This window comes from Astatotilapia calliptera, chromosome 5, assembly GCF_900246225.1.
Source record: "Astatotilapia calliptera chromosome 5, fAstCal1.2, whole genome shotgun sequence".
NCBI lineage: Eukaryota > Metazoa > Chordata > Actinopteri > Cichliformes > Cichlidae > Astatotilapia > Astatotilapia calliptera.
In genome coordinates, this window is record NC_039306.1 from 24190 (window position 1) to 36490 (window position 12301).

The window sequence follows — 12301 nt, forward strand, 5'->3', positions numbered from 1 at the left end:
CTATCAGCACGACCGCAGAGAGAATTCCACAAACAAATGAAACTATGAGCACGATGTCTCCACCGCACGACTCAAACAGCTGGTCTGAAACACACGACACCAGCCTGCTGTCAACACGAGTCTCCATGACATCCACAATTTAGTCTGTGATCAACGAAAAGCACATTCATGGAAACAGCATCATTCACAGACTGAAACATGATGAGCGGGAATCAAACCTGGAACAAAGATCTCGTCAGCAGCTCGGTGGCTGAGCTCCTCCTGCGTGGCTACACAGTGGAAGAGGCTGCTGTTTGTCCTGGTCACCGTGGTGAGGAGGGTGATGTCATAGCGCTCTCCTGTGCGTGACACCTGTGGCTCCTCAGCAGGAAGGATGTTCCCATCGCTGTCCCTCCACTCAACTTTAGGCTTTGGAGAAGCACCTCTGACCTCACACTTCAGCTGCACCCCGACCTCGCTGATGTTCAGGATCCCAACAAACGGCTTCGGAGCTGCACCTGTGAACACAGCAGCAGGAAACACGAGTCACAACAAGCAAATCAGCTTAAAACTGACTTCAGTGAAACAGGGAAAAGTTCTGCGTTGTTGTTGTTCCTGCTTCATGACACGTCTGAAGTGGGTTACAGGACACAGGACACAGGACTGTTGAATCTGAGGAATGTAGAATAAGATTTGTTTCTGCTGATTTATTTTCCTACCAGCCAGCCTGTCTGAACACACCCTGTTCTTATCCCGAGAACAAGCAGAGGCATCAGGAGAGAAATATCTGCGGTCACTTTCCCCACAAAGGGTTGTTTGAGCCAACACTAACAGCACTAAGAGTGTGGAGCATGATCGATACACTTGATTTCTTTTGTCATTAACAGCAGAAAACACCAAATATTACTGATATCAAATCAGTATAAAGTTTTTATATCAGTATTGTGGTAAAAAAGGAATATTTCACCTCTTGTCTGTTATAAAAGTTCACGTGTGCTTCGCTTGTTACACTTGGTCTTTGGTTTGTTTTCAGAAATGAAAGACTCACCAACAACCAGGGTGACGTTAAATGTTTCTCTGTCCGGCTGATGAAATGGAAAATCACAGGTGTAGCCTCCACTGTCGGCCACCGTGGTGTTTCTGAGGATGATGGAGGCGTTACCAAACTTCAGCTGGTCTGAAAAGTGTGACACGCGTCCTCTGAAGTGCTCGTCTTGACCTCGCAGGCCGTTGTTGTAATGAAGTCCAGCGTCGTACACAAACACCTCCCTGTCGTCGCTTTTCCTCCAATCAAAGCGCGTTCGTACGAGGCTCTCCTGGGAGCTGAGCGAGCACGGCAAGATGATGTAACTTCCTTCAGATACCACCACCATGACGGTTCCTAAAGAATGAATCACAGTTTAAACCGCATGAGAACAAAACATGAATAATTCAGAGCTAAATCTAAAATAAATAGCTCGTAAACACGTCATCTCAACTGCAACAACAGTTTATAACCGAGTTAGAAAACAGTTTTATTCAGCATTTGAGTCACATGACCAAATCATTTAAGGAAGTTAGCATGAGATGAAAAATAAACTGGATGCACTCCTGTTTATTTCAAACATGCCAAACACCAGGACAGGAAAACCATCAAGCACACAGACTCCTCCTGTGCTCACTTCATGTTCGTCCAACCCCAGGTGAAGTGAACAGGCGAGTGTGATCACCTTTACCTGTGGAGCACACACCCCACAACCAAACATAGAAACCAAACATTAGCAATCCACAAAGCATGCATGCCTCCTACAGCAGCTTTATCAGGGAAACCTTGCTCTTATTCAGTTGGACCGTCTTTACCTTCAGAGCTGTTAATGGTGCAGAGTCAACAAGCTAACTTCTCAGAGGTTCTGGTCCATGTTGACGTGTTAGCATCACACAGCTGCTGCAGCTTTGTCAGCTTTTCTTACGTGATGTGAATCTCCTATTATACCACAGCCCAAAGGTGCTCTGCTGGACTGAGATCTGGTGACTGTGGAGGTCATTCGAGTACACTGATCTTATCGTCATGTTCGAGAAACCAGTTGGAGATGGTTTAAGCTTCTTTAAGCCTTAAGTGCTGTCCTGTTCAAGCAGCCATCAGGAGATGGTGCACTGTAGTCATTCATCGATAAACACGGTCAGCAACAAAACTCAGGTAGGCAGCGTGGAGTTGTAATGACGCTGGTACAGAGACCCACACCACCAGCAGCTGGAACGATACCAGGAAGGATGGAGCCATGCTTTCTTTTATTTACGCCATATTCTGACCTGCCATCTAAACATGGCAGCAGAAATAAAGTCTCATCACACCAGGCAACGTTTTTCTATTCTGCTGTTTGCTCAGTTTAGCCTCAGTTTCCTGTTCTTTGCTGACAGCGGGCCCAGTGTGCTCCTCTGCTGCTGCAGACCATCTACAAGGTCCAAAGTGTGTTCAGAGATGCTCTTCTGCCCACTTTAGTTGTAACGAGAGGTTATTAGAGTTGCCTTCCTCGCCATTCTTCTCTGACATCATGAAGGCACCCAGACAACTGCAGCTCACTGGATGTTTTAATGCAATTATTCAGGTAAGTAAATCCCAAAATTTGATCCTGTTCATCTGACCTTTTATTGAATTAAATAAAATTGAATTTTAAAAGTGGAATATAAAACAGACAAACTTAGACTAAGACTCATTCTTCCCTTCTCTCTGAAGTGAGCATTTATTATATGTGACTATAAATATAATGTTTTAATTAATATTTACACCGTAACAAAAAGGCAGGAAGGCTTGTGTCTTTGACTGCAGGTGAGTTTGAACAGTTGCTGTGAAGCTCTGAGTTTGTTCACTTAAAAGGAGGTCGGAGCAAACTCTCAGGGAGACGCTGTGATCACAGCTACTGATGATTTCTTACCGTTTTCATGTCCTGCTGTTACCGCAGACACCATCAGAGGGAAGAGGCTCAGAGATAAAAGCTCCGATAAAAACATGTTGCTGAATAAAGTCTGTTCCTCCCTGCGATCCAAACAGCAGCAGCTTAAATCTCTAAAAGTGAGTGAGCACTTCCTGTAAATCCCCAAAAAATGAAATCCAAAAAGATCCCAGGAGCTCACGAGTCGTTGAGTCCAGTGTGACTCAGGCTGGAGCAGGAATGTGAGCAGGTCTTCCCTGGTGTGTGTGTGTGTGTGTGTGTGTGTGTGTGTGTGTGTGTGTGTGTGTGTGTGTGTGTGTGTGTGTGTGTGTGTGAGAGAAACTCTGCCTTAACAGACTGGAGAGAAAAATCTATGCAGTGCAGACCATCGTCACACATGGAGTCAACCTTTCATTACTTCACATTTTTCATGCATGCATCACGTTACAGCTGTTACATCCTGTCCGTCGGTCGAGCTGGTTGGATGACAGAGGAACATGCAAAAACCGCCTGTTTCCAGAGAAGTGCAGTTCACTGAAACAAAACAGCATCACATTTCCTAGTTCACTGTGGGCATGTCACGTTTAAACATGCGCAGGCCCGTTGCAAGAATTAATGCAGGGCGCCGCCCAATAAACACAGAAGGCATGAGTCCAGAGAAGATTTATACCTGTACAGGTTCTGATCAGAGTCCACCTCCAGTCCTCATCCTTCCAAAACCACAAACAAAAACCACAAATATCTTAAATATCTGACCAACATGTGGACGGCTGAATGAAAGCTGCTGAAACATGATTCTGTTACTGTTACATTCAGACAGCAGCCCGACGCTGTCATTATCAAAGTCATTATTTAAACTCAGCTGAATAAAATCAAGGATGATTTTGAGGTAATGAAGAACTCAAGCTCCACGTGTCTCCCACACTAAGGCAAAAAAAATGTAAGAAGGTGGAAAGAATAAAAATACACATTTCATTTATAGTACTTTATTCTTTTGTGTGTGTGTGTGGGGGGGGGGGGGGGGGGGATGCAGAAAAGAATTTAAGAGTGAGCAGCGCTCGGCTCACATGACAGTAATAGGTTGGGGCGTCTGACAATCAATGTTATTTTAAAGCATCATTCGCCACCTCTCCATTTTTTTTCTCTTAGCTCTTTATACAGTACACTGGTGTAACACCTGGTAGTGTGGTAACTTGTCCTGCATGAACAACTCCACCCCGATCAAGCTCGCCCAAATCACTGGAACACAAACACCATAAAGCCCAGAAGCCCCAGATTGGTCGTGACCAATAGCAAAGACCACAAAGCCAAGAAGACCAGATGTCTCTGTTTTTTCTGAGAAACAATGAAAGTCTGCACCAGTGTCTAAAGTCACCACAGAGATCAAGTATAAGCCAACAAGCACATCCCCACCCCACAGACGTAGTAAGGGCACCCAGAGAGAAGGGCCTCGAACACCGCAGACACCAAGGGACAGTGAACAGACCCGAAGGCCAGGTAGGGCACCAGCCAGCACAACCCAGGTGCCAAGGCCCACCCCCAAAGGCGCAGGATACCCGAGCCCCAGACTCCCGGACCCCCAACAATCCTGGAAGAAAGAGGCACCCACCCCAAACCAGAGAGCCAGGTGAAGGGATAGGACAGCCTGCAAGGAGGACCGCAGGACACAGGCCAGCACAACTCACAGAGAGAAGGAGACTTCAAGTCTTTCTAATGGACCAGTAAAGGCTGCATTTAATTCATTAGCTCATTGCTGTTTGCTGCATGCTGGAGTTTTGGACACTAGAGGGCGCCAGAAAAGCACTGCATTTAATATTCATAAATTCACTGAGTGATGTGCAGAAGTCTGAGTAAAATCAAACTCTAAATAAAGCGAACAAAGCAACATTTAGTCAGCCTGTGATGTAGAGTTGAGATGTTTTACAGCTGACTGCAGGATGAAAGATGGAATAATATTCAGCATTTAAGAACAGACGCTAAAAAAGCTGACACAGCTCTTTGTTCTAACAGAAACATCAAGAATGAAAACTAACTGTAAAAACGAAAAGACAGAGTTTGGAAAAGGTTTTATTTTTAAGTTGAGACAATGTTTCATGTTTTTTCATGAGCATGAAGGCACTAGTTGTCCCACAAGAAAGTTCATTCATTCATTTCACCAACAAAAAGGAGAAAACTAATGTTTAAAAGTCCTGAGCATCAAGCCTCCACAGAGTGGAAGCGAAAGTATCAGCACAGACTAAATAACAGTAAAAAACAGGGACTTCGCTCATCCTTGGACCACATCAAGCTTGCGTGTGGAGCTCTGAGCGTCTGTTTCTCTGTAAAAACATAAAACTGGAGCTGATGTGATCAGGACGACATCCGTGGCAACACAAAGATCTCTGGCACAACTTCACTTGTACTCAAGGTGCATGGAGAAGAGCGATAGCCTAAAGAAGGTGAAGCTCGAGCAGCATCGTGGGAACAAGAACGACTGAATTACTCAATCGACATGTTTCTGCTTGTTGCCTTCATCAGGAAAACACTGGGCAGAGGATGGGAGGTGGGAGGGGCAATGATGATGATGAGGAGGAAGCCTCTAAAACGTGTTTTGAAAAGAAGATTGTACATTACACAGCAGAGGTACATTTTGCACACAGCCACAGTTAGTTACTGTATATGTGCACATTTGTAAACATGGCTCTGTGAATATGGATCTTTAGGAGTGGGGCTCCAGTCGTTGCATCAGATATTAAATTTAAAGGATCTTGAACAGTTTTTATAGTGACAGAATTTTAAAAAGGCAGTCAACATAGACCCAGACACGTCTATAAACAGCACAACGTTCATGTTTTCAAATTGTTTGTTTGTTTGTGTCTTTGATTTGAGATGGGACGACCTGTGAAACGATCTTCTGTGTGACTAATGACCGAGACCGTCTGTCTGCAGACATGAAACATACAATAATAATAATAATGAGAGCAGTAGTTCTGGGAGCACAAACACTAAAAACATTCACAGACGTCCTGTAACAGGACCGAACAGAATTAAAACCAGCTGCACTTTCGCCTGCTTCACAGTTCACTTCCTGATAACAACATGTCAAATGCAGTGTCTGTTTTCACATTTCATGATCATCATAGAAAGCACTGCTTCTCAATGCAATTAAAAAAGATGGCATAAATTAAAGCAAGAGTATTTCCTTCCCTGTAATAAGCTGCATCAACATAAAGACAAAGGAAACGCAGGATTTCAGTTCACTGAGGTATGAATCTGTTTTCCTCAGTAACTTTGTTCTGGAGCCTGGAGTCTGCTGTAAATCAGCCTCACAGAAACATCGTGTCTCTGGTTTCACTGAGAAGCTGCAAACAGGAAATAAAAGTACTTATTACATAAAGTCTGCTTTTAAAATCACACATACACATGAAGAATGTTGGTCCTGTGAAGATGAGAATTTTTATTTTGTTAAAACAACAAAACACAATAAATTCTGTTGGTCAGAATAAAAACATGTTATTATGAATACATCTGTACTTCAAACAGGAACTCTGCACACCATTCCCTCACCGTTCCCTCACTGTTCCCTAACCGTTCCCTCACCGTTCCCTAACCATTCCCTAACCATTCCCTAACCGTTCCCTCACTGTTTGCTAACCGTTCCGTCACTGTTCCCTCACTGTTCCCTAACCGTTCCCTCACCGTTCCCTCACTGTTCCCTAACCGTTCCCTCACTGTTCCCTCACTGTTCCCTCACCGTTCCCTAACCATTCTCTAACCATTCCCTCACTGTTCCCTCACCGTTCCCTCACTGTTCGCTAACCGTTCCCTCACTGTTCCCTCACTGTTCCCTAACCGTTCCCTCACCGTTCCCTCACTGTTCCCTAACCGTTCCCTCACTGTTCCCTCACTGTTCCCTCACCGTTCCCTAACCATTCCCTAACCGTTCCCTCACTGTTCCCTCACCGTTCCCTCACTGTTCGCTAACCGTTCCCTCACTGTTCCCTCACCGTTCCCTAACCATTCCCTAACCGTTCCCTCACTGTTCCCTCACCGTTCCCTAACCATTCCCTAACCATTCCCTCACTGTTCCCTCACCGTTCCCTAACCATTCCCTAACCGTTCCCTCACCGTTCCCTAACCATTCCCTAACCGTTCCCTCACTGTTCCCTCACCGTTCCCTAACCATTCCCTAACCGTTCCCTCACTGTTCCCTCACTGTTCCCTAACCGTTCCCTCACCGTTCCCTCACTGTTCCCTAACCGTTCCCTCACCGTTCCCTCACCGTTCCCTCACTGTTCGCTAACCATTCCCTCACTGTTCCCTCACTGTTCCCTAACCGTTCCCTCACCGTTCCCTCACTGTTCCCTCACTGTTCCCTCACCATTCCCTAACCATTCCCTAACCGTTCCCTCACTGTTCCCTCACCATTCCCTCACTGTTCCCTCACTGTTCCCTAACCGTTCCCTCACCGTTCCCTCACTGTTCCCTAACCGTTCCCTCGCCGTTCCCTCACTGTTCCCTCACTGTTCCCTCACCGTTCCCTAACCATTCCCTAACCGTTCCCTCACTGTTCCCTCACCGTTCCCTCACTGTTCGCTAACCGTTCCCTCACTGTTCCCTCACCGTTCCCTAACCATTCCCTAACCGTTCCCTCACCGTTCCCTCATCTGATACTTTTGGACATTAAAAAACAAAATAAACAAACTCAATGTGACTTTTGTTTGACAGCTTGAGGTCAGCTTTTCTTTCTCTGGTCATTTATTCATTCATGTCTCTATTATTTGTTACTGCATCATTCTTGACGAGGTCCACAGGTGTGAATATGTTCAAACTTACCTTTAAAGGCGAGTTACGCTGTAGTGTAGATGAAACACACACAGAGAGACAAAACGACGAGCGCAGAAAGAATCCCAGAAACAAATGAAACTATGAGCACGGTGTCTCCACGGCAGGACTCAAACAGCTGGGCTGAAACACACGACACAATCCAGCTGTTACACTAAAGGTCAGGTTTAGTTTCAACCCACAGAAATAAGATCAGCGTCTGTGATCAATGAAAAAATACAAACACGTCTGTGAAAACGTTTTTTTTCCTTCCTGATGTTTTATTTATAAGCCGAGTAAACAGAAAATAAGATTTTTTAAGTGATGTTTTTATTTATTAAAGGAACAAAAACGTCCTACCCTGACCTTTAACCTGTGTGAAAACAGGTGCTTGTATTTCCCTCTGCAGCGCTCAGGCGTCTGTGATAACTGATGAACAGTGCGTCACACCAGTGTGGAGGATTTTCTGGTCTGTTCTCCTAAACTGACACAAGTGCTGCCTGTTGTTCTGGGTTCTTTACTGACCTCCTGGATGAGCCACCGATGTGCTCTCAGAGTAACTTTGGAAGGTCGGCGACTCCTGCTTCACCACTTTTCCAACTCCTGTCTGTTTGTAGATAATGACTCTCTGTGTGAACCATAAAGCCTTAAACACGAGTTTGTACCCAAACATCACCGATAGATGTCACTGACTTGTCTCAGCTTCTCTTTCATGATGCGCTGCTTTGTCAGATTTTGGTCTAATTCACTTTTTCAGAAAAGTTTTTTGTCTTTTTTTATTCATTTCTGGTTTTCAGCTCTGGCAGCATTAATGCTTAAAATAGGAAAATTAAACTCAGCTTTCCAAAAGATTTGCCTAATCACAGTGTGTGTCTGTGTTTGGATAAATAATCTAAAAACTGCCTTTTGTATTACTTTGTTATTTATATTTGTTTGATGATCTGAAACATGTAAATGTGACAAATATGCAAAAAACAATGAAATCAGGAAGGAAGATAAATACTTTTTCACAGCATTGTTTAAAACATACAAACATCAGCATCACAGATGGAAACATGATGAGCGGGAATCAAACCTGGAACAAAGATCTCGTCAGCAGCTCGGTGGCTGAGCTCCTCCTGCGTGGCTGCACAGAGGAAGTGGTTTGTGTTTGTCCTGGTCACCGTGGTGAGGAGGGTGATGTCATAGCGGCCGTCTCTGTGTGACACCTGTGGCTCCTCAGCAGGAAGGATGTTCCCATCGCTGTCCCTCCACTCTACTCTCAGCTTTGGAGAAGCACCTCTGACCTCACACTTCAGCTGCACCCTGACCTCGCTGATGTTCAGGATCCCAACAAACTGCTTCGGAGCTGCACCTGTGAACACAGCAGGAGAAAGTGGACACTCCATACTGTTTCAGGTTGGAATAACTTCTTAGGATGATTGCAGAAATGAAAGACTCACCAACAACCAGGGTGACGTTAAATGTTTCTCTGTCCGGCTGATGAAATGGAAAATCACAGGTGTAGCCTCCACTGTCGGCCACCTTGGTGTTTCTGATGATGATGGAGGCGTTACCAAACTTCAGCTGGTCTGAAAAGTGTGACACGCGTCCTCTGAAGTGCTCGTCTTGACCTCGCAGGCCGTTGTTGTAATGAAGTCCAGCGTCGTACACAAACACCTCCCTGTCGTCGCTTTTCCTCCAATCAAAGCGCGTTCGTTCGAGGCTCTCCTGGGAGCTGAGCGAGCACGGCAAGATGATGTAACTTCCTTCAGATGCCACCACCACGACAGTTCCTAAAGAATGAATCACAGTTTAAACCGCATGAGAACAAAACATGAATAATTCAGAGCTAAATCTAAAATAAATAGCTCGTAAACACGTCATCTCAACTGCAACAACAGTTTATAACCGAGTTAGAAAACAGTTTTATTCAGCATTTGAGTCACATGACCAAATCATTTAAGGAAGTTAGCATGAGATGAAAAATAAACTGGATGCACTCCTGTTTATTTCAAACATGCCAAACACCAGGACAGGAAAACCATCAAGCACACAGACTCCTCCTGTGCTCACTTCATGTTCGTCCAACCCCAGGTGAAGTGAACAGGCGAGTGTGATCACCTTTACCTGTGGAGCACACACCCCACAACCAAACATAGAAACCAAACATTAGCAATCCACAAAGCATGCATGCCTCCTACAGCAGCTTTATCAGGGAAACCTTGCTCTTATTCAGTTGGACCGTCTTTACCTTCAGAGCTGTTAATGGTGCAGAGTCAACAAGCTAACTTCTCAGAGGTTCTGGTCCATGTTGACGTGTTAGCATCACACAGCTGCTGCAGCTTTGTCAGCTTTTCTTACGTGATGTGAATCTCCTATTATACCACAGCCCAAAGGTGCTCTGCTGGACTGAGATCTGGTGACTGTGGAGGTCATTCGAGTACACTGATCTTATCGTCATGTTCGAGAAACCAGTTGGAGATGGTTTAAGCTTCTTTAAGCCTTAAGTGCTGTCCTGTTCAAGCAGCCATCAGGAGATGGTGCACTGTAGTCATTCATCGATAAACACGGTCAGCAACAAAACTCAGGTAGGCAGCGTGGAGTTGTAATGACGCTGGTACAGAGACCCACACCACCAGCAGCTGGAACGATACCAGGAAGGATGGAGCCATGCTTTCTTTTATTTACGCCATATTCTGACCTGCCATCTAAACATGGCAGCAGAAATAAAGTCTCATCACACCAGGCAACGTTTTTCTATTCTGCTGTTTGCTCAGTTTAGCCTCAGTTTCCTGTTCTTTGCTGACAGCGGGCCCAGTGTGCTCCTCTGCTGCTGCAGACCATCTACAAGGTCCAAAGTGTGTTCAGAGATGCTCTTCTGCCCACTTTAGTTGTAACGAGAGGTTATTAGAGTTGCCTTCCTCGCCATTCTTCTCTGACATCATGAAGGCACCCAGACAACTGCAGCTCACTGGATGTTTTAATGCAATTATTCAGGTAAGTAAATCCCAAAATTTGATCCTGTTCATCTGACCTTTTATTGAATTAAATAAAATTGAATTTTAAAAGTGGAATATAAAACAGACAAACTTAGACTAAGACTCATTCTTCCCTTCTCTCTGAAGTGAGCATTTATTATATGTGACTATAAATATAATGTTTTAATTAATATTTACACCGTAACAAAAAGGCAGGAAGGCTTGTGTCTTTGACTGCAGGTGAGTTTGAACAGTTGCTGTGAAGCTCTGAGTTTGTTCACTTAAAAGGAGGTCGGAGCAAACTCTCAGGGAGACGCTGTGATCACAGCTACTGATGATTTCTTACCGTTTTCATGTCCTGCTGTTACCGCAGACACCGTCAGAGGGAAGAGGCTCAGAGATAAAAGCTCCGATAAAAACATGTTGCTGAATAAAGTCTGTTCCTCCCTGCGATCCAAACAGCAGCAGCTTAAATCTCTAAAAGTGAGTGAGCACTTCCTGTAAATCCCCAAAAAATGAAATCCAAAAAGATCCCAGGAGCTCACGAGTCGTTGAGTCCGGTGTGACTCAGGCTGGAGCAGGAATGTGAGCAGGTCTTCCCTGGTGTGTGTGTGTGTGTGTGTGTGTATGTGTGTGTGTGTGTGTGTGTGTGTGTGTGTGTGTGTGTGTGTGTGAGAGAAACTCTGCCTTAACAGACTGGAGAGAAAAATCTATGCAGTGCAGACCATCGTCACACATGGAGTCAACCTTTCATTACTTCACATTTTTCATGCATGCATCACGTTACAGCTGTTACATCCTGTCCGTCGGTCGAGCTGGTTGGATGACAGAGGAACATGCAAAAACCGCCTGTTTCCAGAGAAGTGCAGTTCACTGAAACAAAACAGCATCACATTTCCTAGTTCACTGTGGGCATGTCACGTTTAAACATGCGCAGGCTCGTTGCAAGAATTAATGCAGGGCGCCGCCCAATAAACACAGAAGGCATGAGTCCAGAGAAGATTTATACCTGTACAGGTTCTGATCAGAGTCCACCTCCAGTCCTCATCCTTCCAAAACCACAAACAAAAACCACAAATATCTTAAATATCTGACCAACATGTGGACGGCTGAATGAAAGCTGCTGAAACATGATTCTGTTACTGTTACATTCAGACAGCAGCCCGACGCTGTCATTATCAAAGTCATTATTTAAACTCAGCTGAATAAAATCAAGGATGATTTTGAGGTAATGAAGAACTCAAGCTCCACGTGTCTCCCACACTAAGGCAAAAAAAATGTAAGAAGGTGGAAAGAATAAAAATACACATTTCATTTATAGTACTTTATTCTTTTGTGTGTGTGTGTGGGGGGGGGGGGGGGGATGCAGAAAAGAATTTAAGAGTGAGCAGCGCTCGGCTCACATGACAGTAATAGGTTGGGGCGTCTGACAATCAATGTTATTTTAAAGCATCATTCGCCACCTCTCCATTTTTTTTCTCTTAGCTCTTTATACAGTACACTGGTGTAACACCTGGTAGTGTGGTAACTTGTCCTGCATGAACAACTCCACCCCGATCAAGCTCGCCCAAATCACTGGAACACAAACACCATAAAGCCCAGAAGCCCCAGATTGGTCGTGACCAATAGCAAAGACCACAAAGCCAAGAA

General features: G+C 44.8%; 2 protein-coding genes across 2 annotated transcripts; both read right to left on the reverse strand.

Annotated features, from left to right (window-relative positions):
* Positions 1-16: 16 nt before the first annotated feature.
* Positions 17-3171, reverse strand: LOC113021776 (butyrophilin subfamily 2 member A2-like). Its single transcript, XM_026166490.1, has 4 exons — positions 2892-3171; positions 1028-1360; positions 219-497; positions 17-144 (listed from the first exon to the last, which is right to left on the reverse strand). Exons 1-4 carry the CDS (start codon positions 2965-2967, stop codon positions 140-142), a joined length of 693 nt encoding a protein of 230 aa, XP_026022275.1. The 5' UTR covers positions 2968-3171; the 3' UTR covers positions 17-139.
* A 1718-nt stretch (positions 3172-4889) lies between these two features.
* On the reverse strand, positions 4890-11291 carry LOC113021774 (butyrophilin subfamily 2 member A2-like). The gene is made up of 5 exons (XM_026166489.1): positions 10998-11291; positions 9134-9466; positions 8767-9045; positions 7704-7835; positions 4890-6229 (listed from the first exon to the last, which is right to left on the reverse strand). The coding sequence occupies exons 1-4, from the start codon at positions 11071-11073 to the stop codon at positions 7717-7719; spliced, it is 807 nt and encodes a 268-aa protein (XP_026022274.1). The 5' UTR covers positions 11074-11291; the 3' UTR covers positions 4890-6229; positions 7704-7716.
* Between the last annotated feature and the right edge of the window lie 1010 nt (positions 11292-12301).